Source organism: Trachurus japonicus, unplaced genomic scaffold, assembly GCF_045865225.1.
Source record: "Trachurus japonicus isolate A0001 unplaced genomic scaffold, Traja_1.0 AP030535.1".
NCBI classification, from domain to species: Eukaryota; Metazoa; Chordata; class Actinopteri; order Carangiformes; family Carangidae; genus Trachurus; species Trachurus japonicus.
This window is the reverse complement of record NW_028220668.1, coordinates 10,005-34,532: the sequence shown is the minus strand read 5'-3', so window position 1 is coordinate 34,532 and position 24,528 is coordinate 10,005. Positions and strand designations below refer to the sequence as shown.

The window sequence follows — 24,528 nt, the reverse complement described above, 5'->3', positions numbered from 1 at the left end:
ACACACACACACACACACACACACACACACACACACACACAGCATCAACACACTGCTCCGTCACAGCTCTGGAGATGAAGTTATCCAATGTGTGTGTGTGTGTGTGTGTGTGTGTGTGTGTGTGTGTGTGTGTGTGTGTGTGTGTGTGACAGTAACATCTCGGCAGACGACATGCTCTACACGGAGACGGACCTGGAGGACAGCATGGAGAAGATCGAGACCATCAACTTCCACGAGGTGAAGGAAGTGGCCGGCATCAAGTTCTGGTGTTACCACGCCGGACACGTGCTGGGCGCCGCCATGTTCATGATCGAGATCGCCGGCGTCAAGGTAACGGCCGCTCACCGCCACTCACATGACTCAGCTGTTCAACCCTCTGTTGGTGTTTTGTTTATTGCTTTTTTACTTTATTTTGCAAATAAATCGATGTACAAACCAATAAGGCAAATAGTAAACTTGTAAATATAAATAAATACAAAACATAAGATATAAGAGCATGAAATAAAATAAACAAACATCAAATAAACAAGACAAAGAAAAGAAAGTATGTACACGTAAAGTAAATAAATTAGAAAAATTTAACATTTCAATCAATAATCGATGTGACCAGATCAATAAACTGAGTCTGACAAACAGGAAATCAGAAGTAAGGCTTCTAAAACATGCAGCATCCCTTCAAAATAAAAGCATGGAAATACAAATCCTTTTAAAAAAAGAAACTGTTTTTAACACCGTGTTGTCCTGCACTTTATCGTCATCATGTCTAAATGGAAGCGCATATTGATAAGTAATTTCATCAACTCACAAAAAATATTTCCCAGAATGCACCTCTTCACCTAAACTTCATTATCACATAATATCACATTATGTAAATTATAAACATATGAATCGCAGTGATTCACTCTCTCTGCTGCGACAAAGAACAGATGTTATTATGATTTATTTATCTTAGTTGGAGCAGAAACAGTGAAGATTAAAACGCAGCTGTGTTTTGATTAAAAAGTGATTGATTGAAAATCCTAATCAATAATCACAGACTTCAGGCTCCAGAGTCAATTTCTCTTCATTTGATGAGCAAAATAAACTGTTTAAAGACGTCGCCTCGGGCTTTAAGTTGAAGGATGGTTTTATAATTTTAACATTTTGTTGAATAATCCAATTAATAATAAACAAATGTATACTTTTAGATCATTTTATTCATTTGTATGTTGTGTTAATCCTATATATGCTGGTGTTGATGTATAATTAATTCAAATATCATGACAAGGAGAGTTTGAAGGTGATCCGTGACTAAATCTGAAGTTAATTCCCACCTTGTTTTAACCAGTCAACAGGCCTCCTGAGGTGTGTGTATATTAACCTACACCTGAAATACACAGCATCATAAAATATGTATGCACTTAAACTTTTATATGAAATAACAGGGTATCCACGGGGTCTTAAAAAGTCTAAAATTTGAAAATCTAAATTTTAGGCCTTAAAATGTCTTAAATTTGTTGAATTATTGTGTTCAAGTCTTAAATAATTTTAGACAGGTCTTAAATTTTCTTATGCCCACCATGGACGAGCATTTCACTCGCATTTGCCCCTAAAAAAAAATACATGTGTGAACCAGGAAAATCACAAAAAGAAAGAGCACAACCTGCGATTGGTCAAAAACTACAAATCCCACAATTCTCTGGCCTCAACAATAACAGTAGTTAGTGTAAGTAAGGGAGAGTGGAGCTGTCGGTGAAAAGAGGAAACAACGCCACGTCTGGTCCTGTTCTATGTTGTTCGTTCACACCGTCACCGTTTATTCGTTACGTCCGCGGTGTAAAAGGCCGTGACGCAAAGACGCGATTAGGCGCGAGACGCGATTAGGCGCGAGACGCGGTATTCGCGACTCTTTTTTTTTGCGACGCAATACACGCGATTCTTTTTGTGCGACGGGACCATCGCGTCTTCGTCTATTTCATCGTGTTTGGTGGGAAGACCCACAAGGGGCTTCCCACCAAACACGAGGAACGCTTTTTTTTTCGCTCGAGTTGTGACGCGCGACCAAACGCGAGATACGCGGTTTATCGCTCTTTTTGACTCGTGTCAAAAAAAAATTCACGAGCCCGCCAACAACTTTTTTTTTTTTTCAAAGCAGGTTCAACTGGACTTAGTTATTTGTCTAGGAAGACGTTTCACCTTCATCCAAGAGGCTTCATCAGTTCATGTAGCATCTGACCAGGCTGGGACTGGTCCAACTAACTGGTCTGGAGACTCAGTATAAGTCCAGTTGCTTTCGATTTAACCTCCTTTGAAATACTATGACCTGGACAAATGAGAATATGCACCGGCCTACAACAACATTTCTGCTCTCATCAACCATGGTTGAGGTCACAACGCTGCTCTGTAGCTGCTCTGGAAGTCCGAGACACTGAGGCCAAACGCCGCCGTCGCTTCTGATCCATGTCGGCGAGTTCCGGGCTGATGAGCTACAGAGACTTTAGAGTCAAAGGAGCAGTGCGTCGCTGTGTCGGACTGTTTGGATTTAATGAAGAAGCTGCACAGAGTCAGGTGAGCAGAAGCTGCCCCCCCCCCCCCCCCCTCACCGTGGAGCCGCTGCTGTCTCACAGCCGCCACCGACCCCTAGAATAAAACACCACCGACCCCTAGCGTGACGCACAGTGTTATGAGACACATTATGCATCCCAACTGTCTTTTTTTTTTAGAGGATTTTTTTTTTTTTTACCAAGAATGCGCCCAAAAAAAAAATCATGATCCAGGGGCCAAAATTCGAAACAAATATTTTTTTAAAATCATAATTCTCATAATTCTCCTTATGTCGGTTTAATGTAAACAGATTGAGCTGATACGCGAGAGTAATGTGACAGCGGGGCAGTGCTGCAGCTGCTGTGCTGTGATGGACCTGATCAGACTGGTGGTGGTCCACAGTGAATCAGTCCCAGATCCTCCACCGTCAGCAGATCCCCCGAAAGCCCCCGCAAATAATACATCGACAAGAAGTTAAGTGGCAAGTTGCACCTTTTCGTCGGCTTATTATTTGCGGATTTTTTTTTTATAGCCTATATAACGTCACTGCAACATGCGGCTCTCAGTGCTTGTCGGTGTTGTGTCTATAAATTGTGAAATAACTTTTCCTCAATAGAAATATGAGACGTGGTCGATATGTTTCATTCATCCATGTTTTGGCAGACAATACAAATAACCAATGATAATGAGATTTCCACCGCGTCGAACCAATCATGTGGCTGGAATAGAGCCAGTCAACAGTAACATGTGCATTTGTTTGGGTTGCTGCAGATGTGCACATCAGCTGACACCGCCAGAGAGAGACACATAACAGCCGCTTCAAGGAGACTAGCGGACTTTTTTTTTTTTTTAATAGCCTCTTCATTCATCTTGGGCGGGGGGCGGTGCGCCGTCTTATAATGTTACAGAAAACCCTGCATTATGTTTTTTACAACTCGTGTTCCTACACTATAGAGACAACTTGCTGTTGGCTCTATATTTCAAGAAACTTGTTTTCTGTTTAAAAGGCACAATTCACCCATCTTTTAACCGGGTAGTTACGTCTCCAGTCTGTCGAGCGGGCGAGCGCACAGCTGATGTGCTTCCATTCCCACAGACGCACGGATTCAGTGTGGACAGAGAGCGTCAGATGTGACGCGATTGTCGGACGCTCGTTCGCGTCGCATCCAGTTAGGACACGGTGTGAGCAGCCACATCCACTGCGCTCTGGATCAGCTGATCGGTGCTCAGGTGACGTTAGATCTTCACTTTTTTAAACTCATACAAAGTGCAGCCAAACAGCAGGCTGAAGAGAGAGGACCAGCAGCAGCAGCAGCTCTGACAGCTCCTCTGTGGCGCTGCAGACAGGCTGCAGGTGAGCTGGCCTGAGAGCAGAGTGCCGTCTCTTTTTTTTCTTTTTTTTTTAGCAGCCTTTGTTACAGATAGGCTACATGTCCATGTGCATGTGCATGAGAACTGATTTTGAATCGAAGAGACACCCAAATATTCACATCCTTCAGTCCAGGCTTTTGAAAAGAGAGTAGCCTATAAAATCAGCTTCATGTAGCAGTTAACTTTAAAATGGTTCGAATATATTGCTGCTGAATAAATCTGAAACATGTGATGTGCATTTTTTGGGGGGAAATATGGCTTCTGATATAATAGTCTGTAGACATCATCATCATTCAACGTTTTCACATGGTCTGGTGTTAATAAAGCAAACTAAAAATCGCAAAAAGAAAATCAAGAATCGGTTGAATCGAAAATCGATTTTGAATCGAATCGTGACCCTAAAAGTCGGAATCGAATCGTGAGCCACCCAAAGATTCACATCCCTAGTACAGAGACCTGCCACAGTGTCATGGTGCATTAATATAAACTTCAACCTCAGAGCTGTCAGTCCTCAGACTGTCCTGACTGTCCCTGAACATCACACAGGGATGCAAACAGCGCGCCGAAAAGCGAAACTCGCTTTTTTCATGACCAATTGACCCTTCGCCAACTCCTCCCACAAACGGCTATTGTCCAATCCTACGTTAGCAACCGTAACTATAGGCCTGGCAAGCTTTCCGCAGTGAGTCATTACGTTTGCTTTTGTGGACACATTTTGAGACTAGGACGAAAAACATTTGTTTGTAGAGAAGGATGTTGTTGCTGCTGCTGCTACTACGGCGGCGGCGGCGGCGGCAGAAGCAATATAGAGATGTTCAGATATGAGCGGACTTTTTTTTTCGACTTGAGCAAGTGTAGATATGGGGAAAACCATATGTCCACCTCCGAAATGACAGCTGTACTTTTAGGGCTTTTACCTGGGCTTTTAGGCGAGGGATCCTCCAGGCAGGGACTGCTTTCACTGACTGATACAGCGGTGGGAGAAAACAAAACAGCAGCGAAAACTGTATGTGGTTCACAATCGCCCAAAAACTTAGGAGTTTGACAACGTTTCATGACCAGTGAGATGACCTAAGTCTTGGTGGGTTGATAGACGGTAAAATTACCGGCCCTTACTGCTGCTCTGTACATTGTCCAGTCGTGTCGTTGAACAGATGTTTTATCCTCCTGCGCGAGTCACGTCACTGAAAACTCTGAATGATCTTTGTGATTTCTTCTCTCTATTATCTCAGAACAGTTTATCCAGAAATTTGCTGATATTTCCTTTGAAATCGATACCAAATACTGCCAGGAGCATGGCTGGGAGTGAAAGCTTGCCCGGCGTAGCAACAGTAACCAAGGGGGCGGGGCTTACGCGAAGGGTCAATTAGGTGACTTGTGTGAATCGTTCAGATCCGAAGAGTTTTTGTTTTGAGGGGGGGGGGGTCTCAGCGTCTCAGCTGGGGTCAGTAAAATGTTTTTCTAACAGGCTGACAGTGACAATCACGTGAGGCGAACTCATTCATGGTCTCTGATTATACTGATAACAGCCGACCTCCAATGTAGACGCGCGACATGCACGCACGTTACCCAAAGCGGTGACGCCGTTTTTTTCCCCCCGTGCACGTCCGCGGCGCACAGCTCCACGGACGTGCACGGTTCCCTACGTTGCTGTGTCAGGCAGGTGTTTCCATGGAGCTCTGCCCCGTTTCAGAGGTGAAGGAAGCCCTAAGTAGAAAGACGTCGCCTCCGCGATGTAGAATGTGTTCAATTAAAGTGAAACTAACACATTATATAGGCCTATATGTCCATTACACACCGAATGGGATGTTAAATCCCATGTCTTTATTTATTCAGTTTATTTTAATAGTAATAATTATGACTAACATTCAGTGAAGACCTAAAAATCAGTATCTCCAAAATTGAAATATTGCAATGGTTTTTATTTTTTTAAAGCATTTTTAATATAGAAATGTTGGCCTTCTGAAAACTGTCCATCTATATGCACTCAATACTTGGTTGGGGTTGAACTACTGGAAATTGACTTTTCTGTGATATTGTTAATGGTGAGCCCCCCCCCCCCCCCCCCCCCGCCAGACAATACCTCTCTTTTTTGGTCCTGACCCGTTTGCATCCCTGTGTGTGTGTGTGTGTGTGTGTGTGTGTGTGTGTGTGTGTGTGTGTAGTTGTTGTACACAGGAGACTTCTCCCGTCAGGAGGACAGACACTTGATGGCGGCGGAGATCCCCAGCGTCAAACCAGACATCCTCATCACCGTGAGTGGAGCCGTTCAACCTGTTCAATCTTTATTTAAACACAGAGCACAGACACTTAACATTGAACCTGTGTGTGTTTGTGTGTGTGTGTGTGTGTCTGTTGTGTGTGTGTGTGTGTGTGTGTGTGTCAGGAGTCGACCTACGGGACTCACATCCACGAGAAGCGGGAGGAGCGAGAGGCTCGGTTCTGCAACACGGTCCACGACATCGTCAACAGAGAAGGTCGATGTCTGATCCCCGTGTTCGCTCTGGGCCGAGCGCAGGAGCTGCTGCTCATCCTCGGTGAGACCACGGCAACAGCGACGCCATGACGACACACGGCGACCTAAGAGTGGCGCTTTCCCTTCAGCTGAGGGAAAAATAAATTCAGGCTTCAAGTTTTATTTACAAGATTAAACTAAGGGACGTGTTTCTGTCTATGGATCACACAGAAACATTTTCATTCACCATACACACTCGTTAAAGCCCCAGTGTGTAACTTATTTGGCTTTTTAGTAGCAAAAATCAAATATTGCTTTCATAAATACGTATTTCACTGAAGTCGAATCACACCCGCATACAAATGAAAGCTTTCTGGTACCTTAGAATGAGTTGTTACAAGTCGTTACAAACACATAAGTGGGCGACGCACCGAACCGAGGCGGCCATGTTGCATCGTGACCGTAGGTAACCACGGAAACTCAGCGGAGCTGTCGGCTCGGCCTGTTAAAACTGTCACCACTGTGCAGGGCCGTTGCTAGGAATTCTGGGCCCCCTTAAAGAATACTAAAGTGGGCCCCTCCCCCTAACTTTTCCAGTTTTATTTCTTAGACTACGTATGTATTATCATTTTTTATTCAGCCTAGTAGCCTACCTTGTTTTGATGCTAATGCAACATTACACTGCAAAAACCCAAGTATCTTACCAAGAATATTTGTCTTATTTCTAGTCAAAATGTAATTTCTAGTCAAAACAAATATCATTATACCTAAAATAAGACTCAGAATATTAAAAGTAGCTTGTTTTTAGACACTTTTTACTTCTTTCAAGCATATTTTCACTTGGAATAAGTAGAAAAAATATAATAGTGGAACAAGTTTTTCTTCCTTATTACAAGCACAAAAAACTTGCTTTCACTGGCAGATTTTTCTACTTATTTCAAGTGAAAATTAGTTTGAAACAAGTGAAAATTATCTAAAAACAAGTTAATTTTTAGGTTATGAGTCTTATTTTAAGTGGAAAGAGATTAGCTTTGACTAGAAATGAGACATTTGGACAAGAAATAAGACAAATATTCTTGGAAAGATGTTGAGTTTTCACAGTGTACTATGAGTATTAGTCAGGGTCTTACACAGAATAAATCAGTCATACAAAGATTAGACTACTGGGGTTTTTTATGGGCCCCACTGGGCGCTGGGCCCCTAGAGTTATCATCACCTTTCTCCCCTATACAACGGCCCTGCCACTGTGTAGTGTGAGGAAGGACGGAGGCACTGGTGTTGCATTCAGGTGCAGTCAGGCAGACGGCCGTCGGCAAACCAACCGGATGTCATTTTACTCGACGAGAGAAAGCCGGTAAAACGTGGGTCGGGTAAACAATACGACGTCACCATGACAACATATTGTCACGCCTGTATTGTTTTGCCTCGTGCTGGCGGACCACTTGTTTACATAGACGCTTGTTTATCCTGTTACATGCAGCGTCTGTTGTCTGTCTGACATCTGCCCGATTTCACGTGAATGCAACATAAAGAATACGTTCAGATATGCAACCGCACCGCTAGATGGGGGGAATTCCTACATACTATACCTTTAAAGAGGAACTATGCAAGATTTTTACCTTAAAGGGATAGTTCAACATTTTGGCAAATTGGTCCATTGCCATAATCGCTATAGTCATAGCAGTAGGTTCGTTAACTTTATTTGTGTGTGTGTGTGTGTGTGTGTGTGTGGACCAGACGAGTACTGGCAGAACCAGCCGGAGCTCCACGACATCCCGATCTTCTACGCTTCATCTCTGGCCAGGAAGTGCATGGCCGTGTACCAGACCTACATCAACGCCATGAACGACAAGATCCGCAAGGCCATCAACATCAACAACCCCTTCGTCTTCAAGCACATCAGCAACCTGAAGGTTTGTTTGGTTTTTGTTTTTACTTTTACTTTTCTGTCCTGTTTTATTGTGTCGTCAGGTTTGTTCTGTCCTTTGTTTTCTGTTTTGTCTGTTTTGGTCAGTGTATTGTCAGTGTATACATTGTGTATGCTCAGGGTTGCAAAGGGGCGGAAAATTTCCAGTTTTTTATTCCAAATTGGAAATGGGAATTATGGGAAATTATGGGAATTTATGGGGATTAACTGGAAATTTGGGGTAATTTAAACAAACTGTATCATATCCAAACATAAATGTAAATATTTTGTTTCGTCATAAGCAGACATCCATGCAAAATAACAATACAATTTAAAAAAACATGACATTTCAACAGATTTATTTGTGAGTAGAACTTTATCAAGTTTTAATTCTTGTATGAACAATCAGCTATTTTACTGAACAACAAAAACATGAATGTTGAGTAAAATATTACTAATTGCTTATTAAGGGCCAACCTTCAATTTTGTAAATTTCGGATTTATTCCCGTTTATTCCCATAGAAAGTTTCCGATATTACCCGATACCCGATATTTTGCAACCCTATGTATGCTATTGCCTGTTTCCATTGTCTTTGTCGTTTGTTTTCTGACGTGTGTGTGTGTGTGTGTGTGTGTGTGTGTGTGTGTCAGAGCATGGACCACTTCGACGACATCGGGCCCAGCGTGGTGATGGCGTCGCCCGGCATGATGCAGAGCGGTTTGTCCCGGGAGCTGTTTGAGAGCTGGTGCACGGACAAGAGGAACGGCGTCATCATCGCCGGCTACTGCGTGGAGGGGACGCTCGCCAAGGTGGGAATCGAACCTGCGACACCTCTGGTCCCTTCTGCAGTTTTTTTTTTTGTTTATTATCACAGGAAGTGAAACGTTTCCTCCACTGGTTTTAGAAATGTCAGGTCTGTGCTCACTTTTGGAGACAAGTTAAGAACAACAGAGAGTGAGAGAGTGAAATAAAATAAACAATCACAGCAATAAATAAAAATAGACAATAACAGCTGTAAAATTAGTTTGTCTGCCCCAAATGCATCTTTCTTTATTCATAACTTCTCCTTTAATCGGTATCTTATAGTTTGGTGATAATAACTGCAATGGCAAGAACAACAACACAAATAACTCTGACTGAGAACAGTGTAATTGCTGAAACAAAATCTTTTACAGTGTGTGTATCTGAATAAAAACCAGAAATAAGACTCTTATTTAAATTATATTATTGATCGGCATCAATAGATATTCCCAGTATTGGATCAGTCCGGTCAGTTTTATTGATAATGTTGAGTTTAATGTGGCTACGTAACAAGAATCTGAATCTGTGACAGACGCCTGTGTTAACGACGTAGGACCGATCAGAAGAGTGTGTCGTGTTGCGTTCAAGTGCTGCTGGGATTTAATGAACTTTTAATAATATATTTATATTATTTTAAATGATTAAACTTTTCACACAGGTTATTTAATGTACTGTGTGTGTGTGTGTGTGTGTGTGTGTGTGTGTGTGTGTGTGTGTGTGTGTGTGTGTGTGTGTGTGTGTGTGTGTGTGTGTGTTGCAGCACATCATGACGGAGCCTGATGAGATCGCCACCATGTCGGGACAGAAGCTTCCTCTCAAGATGTCGGTCGACTACATCTCCTTCTCCGCTCACACCGACTACCAGCAGACCAGCGAGTTCATCCGGGCGCTCAAACCGCCGCACGTGGTAAAAACAACACACACACACAGACACACACACTATTTAAATCCACACTATTTAATTAAATCCACAAAGCGATGTTCCTGGATCCTTTGGGTTTATTGCGACACACTAACAGGCAAAAACACTGTTTTTTCATGCACTGATCAATTTTGAGATTTTGGTGCTATTTTTCTCTCAGAAAAGTGGAAAGAAATGGTAGAAAATCCACATTAAGGTTTTATATTTTACTTCATTTTGTCTCTTTCATCAGTAGATTTCTCCTAAATTCACCAAAAGTTATGTCAGGTATCACTGTAAAGCTCCCTCTCTCTCCTGAACAATTATGTGGATCCAAAAATTGTCGTTTCCTCCGTATCTGCGACCAATCGTAAAAGTGTGATTCACATTAATGATCTATGGAATTTTACAGTACAAATCTTTAAAGGCCGTTTTCTCAAAATGAGTTTTTCCTCAGACTCTGGACCCGAAATCTCCACTTCAGCAGCACTTACAGACACCAAACCTTCCAGTTTTATTCCTGTCTATATTCTGAAGGTTTTTACAGAGGGGATTGTTGATATGTCATCCACAGCCTGATTTATACAACATTTTACTCCTAAAAACATGGCGATATTTGAATTTTTAGGGCTGGTGAGAGTATTTTCTCATTTACAGAGTGATAAAAAGAGATATCCAAAATCCTCCTCTGTAAAAACTTCTGACTCTAATATGTCAACAAATTAAAACAAGAATTTTGAAAGTAGCTTTATCCATTGTTCAGATTTCGGTTCTGGAAATGTCTGCAAATTAGCGCATATTTCATTAGATATTGCCTCATTTACATATTTAAACATAAAACTTGACAAAACTTGTAATACAAAAAATATTTGTCTTAATGTGAGTGATAAACTTGGGAAGTTTCATGGTGATATCTGTTGGTTTAAATTTCTACCCTATTCACCTGTAGTGTCCCTCCTTAATGCAGTTGGTTTGTGTGTGTGTTTGTGTCCGTATGTGTGTGTGTGTATGTGTGTGTGTGTGCGTGTGTCCGTATGTGTGTGTCCGTGTGTGTGTGTGTGTGTGTGTGTGCGTGTGCAGATCCTGGTGCACGGCGAGCAGAACGAGATGGCCCGGCTGAAGGCGGCTCTGATCCGAGAGTACGAAGACAACGACGAGGTTCACATCGAAGTCCACAACCCGCGAAACACTGAAGCCGTGACGCTGAACTTCAGAGGAGAGAAACTGGCCAAGGTGTGTGTGTGTCTGTGTGTCTGTGTGTTGTGCAGTGTTGTGCTAGTTATTGGAAAATAGTAACTAGTTACAGTTACTAGTTACTTCATTAAAAAAGTAACTCAGTTAGTAACTCAGTTACTTTAACCAAAAAGTAATGCGTTACTGAGAAAGTAACTTTTTCGTTACTTTAAAACGTTTTTTTTCCCCAATGCTCCCATTAAATAAAGGTTGATTGAATTCCCCTCTAACCTCATTTCAGTTCTGTACTGATGCTGATGAAAAAACGTTTTTTATCTTTAAAATTTTATCATCATCATCATGCTGCATGATGTCAGCATGTAGCCTACAGCAGCATGACAGAACTGCAAACATCTTGAGGATACTACTTTGACCGAGTTACGTTCAAGAACCCGATTTAATCACGGAAAGTACTAAATTCACTCCAGCGGTAATTTCTTTCGATCGATCAGCTGTGTTTACCCAGAGCGATCAGCTGTGTTTACCGTTTCAGGCGTCCGTCTGTCGGACTCTAACCGCTGCTGCTCGGTGGAGTGGCTGCTTGTGTCTCGCTGTGACTCTGGAGCTGTGTCCCGGTTCAGGGGCTGCAGCCTGAACTGACACACAGCTTCGGTCTCGGATGCTACGTTAGCTACGTTACCTTAGCTCGCCGTCATGCCCTGACCTGACCTGCCCAGTCCTCTTCATGGAGCGTGTTAGATTACGTGTGGGACGCTAGAGGGCGGCCACCAAGCGCTGTTTTTCACAGTGTTGCAGTGTGCTCTGTCTTTCTTTCAATTCAATGAAACTTTATTGATCGCTACAATGTAATGGGAAGTGTGTGCCGCTGTAAAACCTCACCAAAGGAACGGAAAGGAACGGAGTAACGCAGCGTCTGGTAACGATAACGGAGTTACTGATTTAAAAAAACAACGCGTTACGTTATTAGTTACTGAAAAAAGTAACGGCGTTACGTAACGGCGTTACTAATAACGCGTTACTACCCAACACTGGTGTTGTGTGTGTGTGTGTTGTTGTATTGGTGTGGGCCGTGTTGTTAACTCCCAGCATGCTTTGCTCCGCTGTGCTGTGCTGCAGGTGATGGGCGTGCTGGCGGATGAGAAGTGCTCTCAGGGTCAGAGAGTCTCCGGGATCCTGGTGAAGAGAAACTTCAGTTACCACATCCTGACGCCGTCCGACCTCTCCAGTCAGTCTGCGTGTGTGTGTGTGTGTGTGTGTGTGTGTGTGTGTGTGTGTGTGTATTGTCAAACACTTATTATAATTGATGAATGTTTAATGTTTTTGATCCGTCAACAAATGTTTCAAGCTGCTTCTGTCACAGAAACTAAACCTCAACATCTGGACTGATTGGTTGGTTGGTTGGTTGGTTGATAGAAAGAAAGAAAGAAAGAAAGAAAGAAAGAAAGAAAGAAAGAAAGAAAGAAAGAAAGAGTGAAGGAAATAAAGAAAGAGTGAAGGAAAGAAAGAAAAAGAGAGAAAGAGGTGGAAAGAAAGACAATGAAAGATTGAAAGAAAATGCAAGAAAGGAAGACCAAGAAAATAATAATCAGAAGGAAAGAAACGAAGAAAAAAGAAAGAGGGAAGATAAAGAAAGAGAGAAAGAAAAGAAACAGGAAAAAAAGGAAGATCAAGAAAGAAATAATCAAAAGGAAAGAAAATAGAGAGAAAGAAAAGAAACAAAAAGGGCAAAGAAAGAAAAAGATAGTAGGAAGAAAAAAGAAAGAAGAAATACTTAAGAAAAAAAGAGGGAAGGAAATGAAGAAAAAGAGAGAAAGAGGAGGAAAGAAAGACAATGAAAGATTGAAAGAAAACACAAGAAAGAAATAATCAGAAGGAAAGAAACAAAGAAAAAAGAGAGAAAGAAAAGAAACAAAAAAGGCAAAGAAAGAAAAAGATAGTAGGAAGAAAAAAGACGAGCAGAAAGAGAGAAGAAATACTTAGAAATACAGAAGAGAGAGAAGTGACAAAAAAGTAAAGAAAAAGAAAGACAGAGTGAAGAAAAGGATGAAGACAGAAAGAGAAGTAGAGACATGAACGATGGAGTGACTAACAGAGTTGACTCCTCTCCTCCTCTTCCTCTTCCTCCTCCTCCTCCTCCTCCTCCTCCTCCTCCTCTTCCTCCTCCTCTTCCACCCCCCTGCTCCTCCTCCCCCTCTCTTCTTCCTCTCTCCTCCTCCTCCTCCTCTCCTTCCTCCCTCCTCTTCCTCCTCCCCCTTCCTCCTCCTCCCCCTCTCCTCCTCCTCCTCCTCCTCCTCCTCCCCCTCTTCCTCTCCTCCTCCTCTTCCTCTCCTCCTCCTCTCCCCCTCCTCCTCCTCTTCCTCCTCCTCCTCCTCTTCCTCCTCCTCTTCCACCCCCCTGCTCCTCCTCCCCCTCTCTTCTTCCTCCCTCCTCCTCCTCCCCTTCCTCTTCCTCCTCCTCCTCCTCTTCCTCCTCCTCTTCCTCCCCCTCTCTTCTTCCTCCCTTCTCCTCCCTCTCTTCCTCCTCCTCCTCTCCTTCCTCCCCCTTCCTCTTCCTCCTCCTCCCCCTTCCTCCTCCTCCTCCTCCCCCTCTTCCTCTCCTCCTCCTCTCCTCCTCCTCCTCCCTCCTCTTCCTCCTCCTCCTCTCCTCCTCCTCCCCCTCTCTTCTTCCTCCCTCCTCCTCCTCCTCTTCCTCCTCCTCCTCCTCTTCCTCCCTCCTCCTCCTCTCCTCCTCTTCCTCCTCCTCCCCCTTCCTCCCCCTTCCTCTTCCTCCCTCCTCCTCTCCTCCTCCTCCTCCTCCTCCCTCCTCCTCCCCCTCTCTCCTCCTCCTCCTCCTCCTCCTCCTCCTCCTCCTCCTCCTCCTCTCCTCCTCCTCTCCTCCTCCTCCTCCTCCTCCTCCTCCTCCTCTCCTCCTCCTCCTCCTCCTCCTCCTCCTCCTCTCCTCCTCCTCTCCTCCTCTCCTCCTCCTCCTCCTCCTCCCCCTTCCTCCTCCTCCTCTTCCTCCTCCCCCTTCCTCCTCCTCCTCTTCCTCCTCCTCCCCCTTCCTCCCCCTTCCTCTTCCTCCCTCCTCCTCTCCTCCTCCTCCTCCTCCTCCCTCCTCCTCCCCCTCTCTTCCTCCTCCTCCTCTCCTCCTCCTCCTCCTCCTCCTCCTCCTCCTCCTCTCCTCCTCCTCTCCTCCTCCTCCTCCTCCTCCTCCTCCCCCTTCCTCCTCCTCCTCTTCCTCCTCCCCCTTCCTCCTCCTCCTCTTCCTCCTCCTCCCCCTTCCTCCCCCTTCCTCTTCCTCCCTCCTCCTCTCCTCCTCCTCCTCCTCCTCCCTCCTCCTCCCCCTCTCTTCCTCCTCCTCCTCTCCTCCTCCTCCTCCTCCTCCTCCTCTCCTCCTCTCCTCCTCTCCTCCTCCTCCTCCTCTCCTCCTCCTCCTCCTCCTCCCCCTTCCTCCTCCTCCTCTTCCTCCTCCTCCTCTCCTCCTCCTCCTCCTCTCCTCCTCTCCTCCTCCTCCTCCTCCTCCTCTCCTCCTCCTCCTCCTCCTCCCCCTTCCTCTTCCTCCCTCCTCCTCTCCTCCTCCTCCTCCTCCTCCCTCCTCCTCCCCCTCTCTTCCTCCTCCTCCTCTCCTCCTCCTCCTCCTCCTCCTCCTCTCCTCCTCTCCTCCTCCTCCTCCTCCTCCTCTCCTCCTCCTCCTCCTCCTCCTCCTCTCCTCCTCCTCTCCTCCTCCTCCTCCTCCTCCCCCTTCCTCCTCCTCCTCTTCCTCCTCCTCCTCTCCTTCTCCTCCTCTTCCTCCTCCTCCTCAGACTACACCGACCTCGCCATGGGAACGGTGAAGCAGACTCAGGCGATCCCGTTCACTGGACCGATCTCTCTGCTCGTCACGCAGCTGCGCAGCCTCGCGGGTGAGTTGGCTCCGCCCCCTTCGTCCTCTAACTCCTCCTCCTCCTCTTCCTCCTCTTCCTTCTCCTCCTCTTCTTCCTCCTCCTCCTCCTCCTCTTCTTCCTCCTCCTCCTCCTCCTCTTCCTCCTCTTCCTTCTCCTCCTCTTCTTCCTCCTCCTCCTCCTCTTCCTCCTCTTCCTTCTCCTCCTCTTCTTCCTCCTCCTCCTCCTCCTGCAGTAGCATAGATATACATTATACAGTTGTGTTCAAAATAATAGCAGTCCGACATCACTTGCAAGATAAATCACTGATTTTGTTAGAATTTCAACTTTTTTCTTTTCAACTTTTTCTAGAAGGTTTAGTAAAGGTATAGAAAACCAACAGACCCAACAGGCATGACGTGCATGCTGCTGATTCTGTGAAACTGAATCATTTACTGAAAGGTGTTCAAGAAAATAGCAGTGCCAGGTTCAATTATTGAAGTCATTGATTATGTGAAAAAAACTAGGTGTTAAACAGGTGGCCCTTATTCAAGGATCAAGGCAACTGACGCTGCATATGCTGGCTGTGCATTTGTCCTTGAAAAACAGAGTAAAATGGGTTGTTCAAGACACTGTTCAGAAGAAGAGCATTCTTTGATTAAGAAATTAATAAAAGAGGGGAAAACCTATAAAGAAGTGCAGAAAATGATAGGCTGTTCAGCTAAAATGATATCAAAGGCTCTAAAATGGCAGCCAAAACCAGAAAGGCGAGGAAGAAAAAGAAAAACGACTGTTCGAAGGGATCGGAGAATAACCAAAATGGCAAAGGCTCAGCCAATGATCAGCTCCAGGAGGATCAAAGAAGATCTAAGATTGCCTGTGAGTACTGTAACAATCAGACGACGTCTATGTGAAGCCAAGCTACCACCAAGAAGAAGCCCCCGCAAAGTCCCATTGTTAAAAAAAATACATGTAATGAAGCGGTTACAATTTGCCAAATAACACATTGACTGGCCTAAAAAGAAATGGCGTAATATTTTGTGGACTGATGAGAGTAAGATTGTTCTTTTTGGGTCCAAGGGCCACAGACAGTTTGTCAGACGTCCTGCAAACACTGAATTCGAGCCACAGTACACAGTGAAGACGGTGAAGCATGGTGGTGCAAGCATCATGATATGGGGATGTTTCTCGTGCTATGGTGTTGGTCCTATTTATCGCATACCAGGGATCATGGATCAGTTTGAGTACACCAGAATACTGGAAGAAGTCATGTTGCCGTATACTGAAGAGGAAATGACCCCAAACAAGACAATGACCCCAAACACACCAGCAAGCGTGTAAAGAAAGATGTCAACACTGCTATTTTTTTGAACATTATATTTCTTGACTTTCTGTAAAATATTATCAAATTAAATTACTTTTTCCAATTTTCTTGGTTTGAAATAGAATGTGCAGTGTCCCCAATGCAGTTGTGTTCCTCAAAATACAATTTATTTGAAGAATTTTGAGGTTTACTCACCTTTTTATAGACACTGCTATTATTATGAACATAACTGTATATACTGACTGGATGCCGCGTTCTGCTTCTCAGCGTATGTCAATAGCGCCGCCATCTTGGTCCGGGGTTTCTGACCATAGACATAATATACGTCTGACCAGCAGTCAGACCGGTCAGACCCTTGTAGAACACATTTCAGTGTATTTATGCATGTGGGTGTGTGTCTGAGTATGTAAGTGTATGTTTAATACATAAAAAAGATTTTTCGTTGTTGTTGTATCATAAATATATGTCTGACATTTATAATAAACCAAACGGCTTGAAAATCGGTTGAATATTCAGTGAGTTATGGCGATTTTAATGGTTGATAGACGTCTGCCTCTGTTGACTAGTGCAGTAAGTAGACACGGCTTCCCCCTGACCAAGATGGCCGCCGCGTTGACGCATTCCACTCAATAGAGTTGCCTAGGAACGCGGCATCTAGTCAGTATATATATATATCTATGCTGCAGTAGAAGCTGTAACTTCCTGTTTCCTCTGTGTGTGTGTGTGTGTGTGTGTGTGTGTGTGTGTGTGTGTGTGTGTGTGTGTGTGTGTGTGTGTGTGTGTGTGTGTGTGTGTGTGTGTTTCAGGCGACGTGGAGCAGGTCGAGGGGACGGAGAAAATCACGGTGAAGATCTTTAAGAGCATCACGCTGGTTCACGAGGCCGGGATGGTCGTACTGGAGGTCGGACACTCGAACGCAACACGACACTTTTTACACTCATCATCCACCACATGTCGCCTGAAGTGGCTAAAACTCACCTGTTTATCAAAACTTTATTAACTCTGAGCACACGAACACGTCTGTTTTTTATTTAACCCTTAAATGGGCAAGCATATATAAAAATTTTGGAAAAATAAAAAAATGTTATTTTCTAATGTTTCTGGGGTAGAATAACACAATTTTATGATTTTTTTCAAAATATGACCTTTATTTTTCATTTTAGAGTTTGTATCTCCCAAGATACATTGCCCGTTTAGGGTATAAATTGGCCATTTACCAATTTATCAAATATTTCATTTATGAACTTTTAAAACATATTATAAGCAATTAATTAGCCAGTCTCTGTGGCTCTGTGTGTGTGCAAGTGTATGTGTGGAGGATAGGACCACTTGGTGCGGGATTCAAACCAGGGTCGCCTGCAATTAGGACTATAGCCTCAACACTGAGCTAAACACCGCTCAACAACACATCATGTTTTGTTGCAGACAGATGCTGTATCTATCACTGGATCTTTTACATAAGAATTCACTCTACTACTCTAATCATGACCTGAACATCCTCACTCTTTTACTGTCGTTCGCTCCCTTTTCTAATTATTTGTTGCCTGTCTTGATCAATAGATGGTGGTATTCTAGTAATATTCCATTTTCAACCTTTAACACCTTTATATTATTGATTATCTGTAGAGTTTAGGCTTCCAAACATAAGTATATCTGAGAGTGATTATGCCAGTTTATATACCCCTGTCTGGACAACGTATCCCCCAGGATACAGACATTCAATGCCTGTTTATCAAAGTTGTGTTAATGGTATTCATTATTTTTCAACAAGAATACATAAAATTATCCTTAAAGAGCAATCATTTCAATAACAAATCCCCCCATAATGTAATTAACAAGAAAAACCAAAACACTTTACTTATGCCTAGTGTCTCTGTCCACGTAGTTGGCCATTTTGGAGTTTGACATAAAAGTATCAATTTAGTTTTGAATGCTGCCATAAAGTCACATGACCTGGGTACTTGACCCATCCCCCCTTAAGACTTCCTCATGATATTAAGTTCAGATACTTAATGCCCCTCCCCCCCACAGCCTGCCAAATGTCTGTATCCCCCAGGATACAGAAACTGTTAAAGGGTTAAACCAGTTTATAAACATTAAATATACAGTTTATGACATGATTATGTAGCTGCAGTCAGGTTTTTATTAAAGCTCAGTATTTGTTCTACATGTTTATTTCAAACTATTTCGTATATTTTATAATTTTATTTATGTTTTTAGACACAGATCTCACTCACACCTGGTTACAGATACATTATTAGCCAGTTATTACATGTTAATACATTGATTATACAGATATATACAATAATTATGCCTTCTTTTCCTTTTTCAAACACTACAAATATCTCAACACAAATAAACTCAAAGAGAAAAATGTAAAAAAAACAACAAAAAAACAACAGACAATTGAAGTAAAAAACTCTTGATGCAGCAATATAAATCAATAATAATAATAATAAAAATGTTCTCGTCTCAGTGGGTCGCCAATCCGCTCAACGACATGTACGCAGACGCCGTCACCACGGTGATCCTGGAGGTCCAGTCCAACCCCACCGCCCAGAAATGTCAGTGAACGCATCACGAGGGAATTTATTTTAATTTCACTGATGAACAGAAACTTTACAGACGCTTGTTTGTTTGTTTGTTTGTTTGTTTGTCTGTTTCAGTCCACGAGGGCAGGAAGGAAACGTTCGACATGGAGCTGTTCGTCGAGCGACTGGAGCTGATGCTGCAGTGAGTCTGAACGCCTGCAAAATGGTTTTAATGGTTAAAATATCGGACAAAACTGTAGAATCTGACACTTTTTAAGTTAAAATTAAACCTAATTGATCCAAATATAAGAGAATAAAACTTTTAAATGAAGGTAGAGATTAAATATTTTCTGTTTTCACCTGGTAAAATGTTTTTTTTTTCTGTTTCAGCGACATGTTCGGGGACGACTGCGTGAATTTCAAAGACAGTAAAAGCCTGAGTGTGACGGTGGACGGAGTCACGGCGTGCATCGACCCAGAGACCAGAGTGAGTCCAGCGTCTGACATCTATTCTATACACGAACATTAAAGGGATAGTTCAATATTTTGGCAAATTCGCCTACAGTATAGGGTTGTCACGATACCAGAATTTCAGTAGTCGATAATCAATATCTGTGAATTTCCACGATTCTCGATACTAATTCGATACCACGATTAAAAAAACAAAAACAAAACAGAACCCATGTACTTTTAAATTCACTACTTTATTGAAAACTGTTTCAACATCTTTTTGCACAGAATTTAATAGGGCTGCCCCCAAATAGTCGACCAAGCACTGGTTGACTAGAGCACTGGAAAAGAGAGTAACGACACCACCATTGACTCCCGTGGTAAGGGTTTTGCACCCCGAGTGGCAGGATATGGGTCTTGCAAAAGCGCCCAGAAAACTCATTCACTCCAATGTATGTGTGTTGCCTATGTGTTAATATTTATCTGTAAAGGGTCCTCAATGATGCTATTAACGTGGGTGATCTATAAATGTCCTTAAATTATTGAAAATACCACACTTGCTCATTCACCAACAATGCAGAGATGTCAGTTCTTGGGCGCTTTTGCAACACCCATATTCCGCCATCAGGAGGCGCTTCCATTGGACCAATGCGTGTCGTTACTCTCTTTTCCAGTGCTCTATGGTTGACCAAAAAAATCATTAGCCAACCAAAATTTCAATGGTCGATTGTTCGCAGGAAAAAAAAAAAAACATTTGGAGCCGTGTCTTGTTAAAATAATCAAAATCAATATGACTGAACTGTATATGAAAGGCTATAGGGCTTTTAATTTGAAGGGCCAGATACAGGAAGTCGTGACATGATTAGTCGACTAATGACGACTATTGGTCGACCAAGGGAATTATGGTGATAGGAGAATTTGCCAAAATGTTGAACTATCCCTTTAACGTCTGGTTCATCATAATGGTATTTACAGGGTTCCTACGCAAGTATGGAAAGTATGGGAAAGTATGGAATTTGATTTTATACATTTCCAGGTCTGGAAAAGTATGGAAAATGGAAATTATTGTATGGAAATGATCTGGCTTAATACTTAATGCTTATCTGGGTTTGGTCTGATCTGAAGTTATCTGGGTTAATTATTTTTGTATGTGCTACCTATAGCTACAATCTCCTGGAAATTATTTGGTAACATAATGGCATAGGGGAGAGTGGGGTAATTTGTGCCATGGGGCCTGGGTTAAGTTGTGCCAGTGGCAGTGCTGTCTGTGTATAGGAGAAACATGGCAGTGGGCACGGATTCGCTTGAAACTTAACATGTGTGATGAGGGACCGCCCCTGAACACATCTGCCCAGTCTGGTTGTGCTCGTAGCGCCACCTGGTGGATGAACAAAACATTGCGTTTCTTTGCGCCACAGCCCCCAGCGTGCCTCAGGCCTCCGCGACTGCATGGGGACAAGCGAGGGCCCGATCATCGCCGCTTCTGGCTTTAATTTTGTATTGAATGTCTTGCTTTTATATAGCATTATCATTTGTGAAATTAAAATGATCTGTTTTACTTCAATTATCAATGGCACAATTTACCCCAGTGTATTCTCTGTAATGGCACAACCAAGGGGGCAGTTGTCGGTCTGAGAAGTGAAGCTCACTTCCGCGTTCAAAAAGCTGCAATCCCCTCGGCTGTCGCTGGGGGCTGGCTCCAGAAGGGAGCAACTCCAATTGAGCCCCATGTTAAAATAGCCGATTTTACAGCTTTAAAAAACATATTTACAGCCTGGTACATTTCATTTTTTTGGTCTCAACCGATAGTTTCTACCCCCGCACACACTCTGAGGGGGGTGAATTTTTTTTAAACTCTACCGTTTTACTATTATTAGGTTTAAAGTTCTGGCCAATTAGGGCGCAGAACCGTTGAGTGACAGGTCCGGAGACCGCTGCTACGAGGCCAGTGGGCGGGCTCTCGGCCGGCCAACGGCCGCCCCGCTCCAAATATGGCAAGTAGAATCCAACATGGCGCGGCTCAAACCCCCGTAGTAGCGGCACAAAACAGACTCCCCCAAACCAATGGGTGACGTCACGGACGCTACGTCCATTCTTTTTACAGTCTATGGGCACAACTTACCCCGCACCGGGGGCAAGTTGTGCCAGATTTTTTTTTTTTTTTCTAAAGCTATATTTCTGAAACAGTTGATTTAAGATTCAAAGTGATTGTTCCCAGGGATGCACAACATCCTAAACTATATGTACATTTATAAAACGGAAAGGTGAAATCCCGCAATCTGATTGGTTGTTAACCGTGGTATATTGAGCATATACCACGGCTACTATTCTAAAACCTTATCACAGCGTAGGCTATCACTCCGCGTCAGGCACGTATGACTGGTATGAATGGAAGTTGTTGTCATGTATCCATGACAACGGACTGTTGCAGTCCGTAGCCAAACACAGCTGATGTTTTTACGATGTTAAAAAACGGACTAAAGTAGTTGAATTCACATGTTTGAGGTGAACTTTCACCTGCGGGGACGGTTAACAACGGTAGAGTGGACTGAGCAGTGACATTAACCTGAAAAAAAGCGGAGGAAAAGACGAGATGCAGAGCTAATTTGGAGCTAACGTCTGGAGAGGTGGGACTATTTTTTTCACAGTGAGGCTATTTTATTGGATAATATATTTCTGGTTGAATAAAACTACATGAAATTGATTGCGTATCCCTCTTTTATATTGCCTTTATTTGTAACCGTTTTATCCAACACTTTATTTTCCCATGATCCATTGCGTCACACCACAACGGAAGTCGGTTTTCAACCCCGTAGTAGCATTCTAGCGAGCGGCTAACTGGTAGCGTTAGCCACCGGTGTAGGCACCAAATGTGGGGGCTCCGGGCTGCCAAAACCGCCCTGACTAATCTGATGTTTTGTCAAGTCTACAAAACGAATTACCGAACAAACACCACCGCTTCTGTGTGCACGGCACGCCTCTGCAACTAGTCATGGCTATCGTAGCCGTTAGCTTTGCTGCTGCTGACGGCTAACAGCAGCAGCAAACATACATCAGGACTTCAGCTGTTAAAACCCTCCCGTTGTCGGACACAACATGAAACTACTCCAGTTAGCTCAGTCATGTTGGAACTAGGATATCCGCTGGAAAAAATATTTTTTTCATGGGCTGTTTATTGAGTTATTTAAGACACTGCTAACGGCTAACAGCTAACGTTAATCTAAAATGTAATGAATGGAGTGTCATGGCGACACCCAGCGTCGTTCTCCGGAAAGTGGTGGATAAAAGCAATATATCACTCCAGGCCGTGGTATATGCTCATTATACCACGGCTAAGGGGCGTTGTTCGGCCCGACGCGTGATATATTGCTTAAATATTAGTTGGGGGCATTATTATAATCCCCTTGCTTTAAAGGCAATTTAAGTAAAAATTGGCACTACTTACCCCGCTCTCCCCTACACATTCAGAATAATGAAAACAAATGATTAATTGCATGATTTGTTTATATAATGCACAACTATTTACTCAAATATCACAAATTATTTGAATTTTTTTACCGAGAAGTCTGGAAATTAGGGTCTGGAAAAAGTATGGAATTTGGAAATTTCAAATGTGTAGGAACCCTGGGTATAAATCAATACTCAATAATCAGCTGATAACACCATGATGACCTCTGACCTCTGACCCTCAGGCCGTGACCTGCGCGGACGACGACTCTCTGAGGGAGATGGTGGAAGTGGCCGTCCACCGTCTCTACGACGCCCTAAGCCCCGCCTTCACGCCACGCCCCCTCTGTGATGTCATCAGCAGCAGCAGCAGCGCGTTGCCGTCGGTGATGTAGCGGTGGAAGATGAACTGACGTTTCTCTGTCACACTCTCTTCAGTCCTCGTAGTATCGATCGATGGCCAATAATCGGTCGATAACGGACCGACGCAGATGTTCGTTCGTTCATTTCTTTGACTCGAGGACTTTTGAGTTTTTCCAGCTTCTTCGTTGGAAACTTGGTTCCAAAGGAATCGGCTTCAGGAGACGGACCACCAATACCTTTATTGATTGATTGTTTTTGTACTTGATTTGTCTATAAAACAAAAGTTTGAGTTCTTCACAAGGAAAATAAACATTTGTCCAGAGAGAGAGAGAGAGAGGGTCACTGAGTTTCTGTCCTCGAAGATAAAAAGTGAGTTAGATTTAATGTGAGTGAAACAACAATGACATCATCAATACTGCAGATAATTTATCAATCATCTTGTTTTCTATGAAACAAAATTAAGGTTAAAATCATCAAAAATGTTCGTATTGTTAAATAAAAGCAGAAAATTGTTGCATTTTAGAAACTGGAGGCAGAATTTTTTTTTTTTCTTTCATTAATTTAGATTTTCTACAATAATTTATCTGCAAAATATTTTAATTATTGATAAATAATTTAGAGTATTTTCTTTTTTACACTAACTTTAATATTTTTTGGCTACAGGTTTTATGTTTTTATGATGCAAGTCGATCTCATCTTGGTCTGAATATTGATATTTTTAGATTAAAGCAGAAGTAAGTGATATATTTGTGTTAATATAAGTCTTAAATAGTTATATCTTCCGACAGCAATCACTTACATAGAGTGTTTGGACCGAAACACGGGTCTCTCAGTCACTCTGCTCTGCTCTGAGCCGAGGAGAAAACATTTATCGTATCCTACAGTTTTTATCCAATGAGGAGAGAGAACGGCATGCAGGGCTGTGTGTGCAGCCAAGGAACGCCGTAAATGTGGCGACGTAGCGACGAGGACTGTTATGGTGCGTTCAAGGAAACTCGTATTTTTCCGACCGTGAAGTGGTACCAGTTCGATCTGGTACGAGTTCACGGGTCGGAAGTTACGAGTGGCCGTTATAGTGACTTTCACCGGTAAAACAGGTCGGAAAAACACGAGTGGGTTGCCTGGAATGCTACTAAGTCGTAAGTTGTGACTTGAAGCTGTAATTTACGATTTCAAAAGCCTGCCTGGAACGCAGCATTAGCGAAAACGACCGGACCACTTACTTCTGCTTTAAAATATAAAAATAAAATCACCAGAGATTAAAATAGTCAATAAATTACATTAAAGCAGAATATTTAAAAAAAAAACAAAATAATGATCCATTAATGAGAACCATGAGATCTTGCTGAAAGCTCAGGAAGAAACGTGAGTTGATAAAATATCAGAATATCAATAAAAACTCTTTATCGATCAGCACTTAAAA

General features: G+C 43.1%; 1 protein-coding gene across 1 annotated transcript; it reads left to right on the top strand.

The window, feature by feature from the left end:
* Nucleotides 1-74: 74 nt before the first annotated feature.
* LOC146960247 (cleavage and polyadenylation specificity factor subunit 3-like) lies at nt 75-23,137 on the top strand. The gene is made up of 15 exons (XM_085772497.1): nt 75-79; nt 153-330; nt 6,060-6,149; nt 6,281-6,431; nt 8,087-8,262; nt 8,907-9,065; nt 9,818-9,964; nt 11,039-11,191; nt 12,269-12,377; nt 14,934-15,032; nt 17,121-17,215; nt 18,791-18,878; nt 18,981-19,047; nt 19,236-19,332; nt 22,988-23,137. Exons 1-15 carry the CDS (start codon nt 75-77, stop codon nt 23,135-23,137), a joined length of 1,764 nt encoding a protein of 587 aa, XP_085628623.1.
* The last annotated feature ends 1,391 nt before the right edge of the window (nt 23,138-24,528 follow it).

Excerpts from the sequence above, each read along its gene's own strand:
- LOC146960247 (XM_085772497.1), top strand. Across the intron at positions 331-6,059 it reads TCGAGATCGCCGGCGTCAAG|TTGTTGTACACAGGAGACTT; the intron begins GTAACGGCCGCT and ends GTGTGTGTGTAG. Across the intron at positions 9,965-11,038 it reads CGCTCAAACCGCCGCACGTG|ATCCTGGTGCACGGCGAGCA; the intron begins GTAAAAACAACA and ends GTGCGTGTGCAG.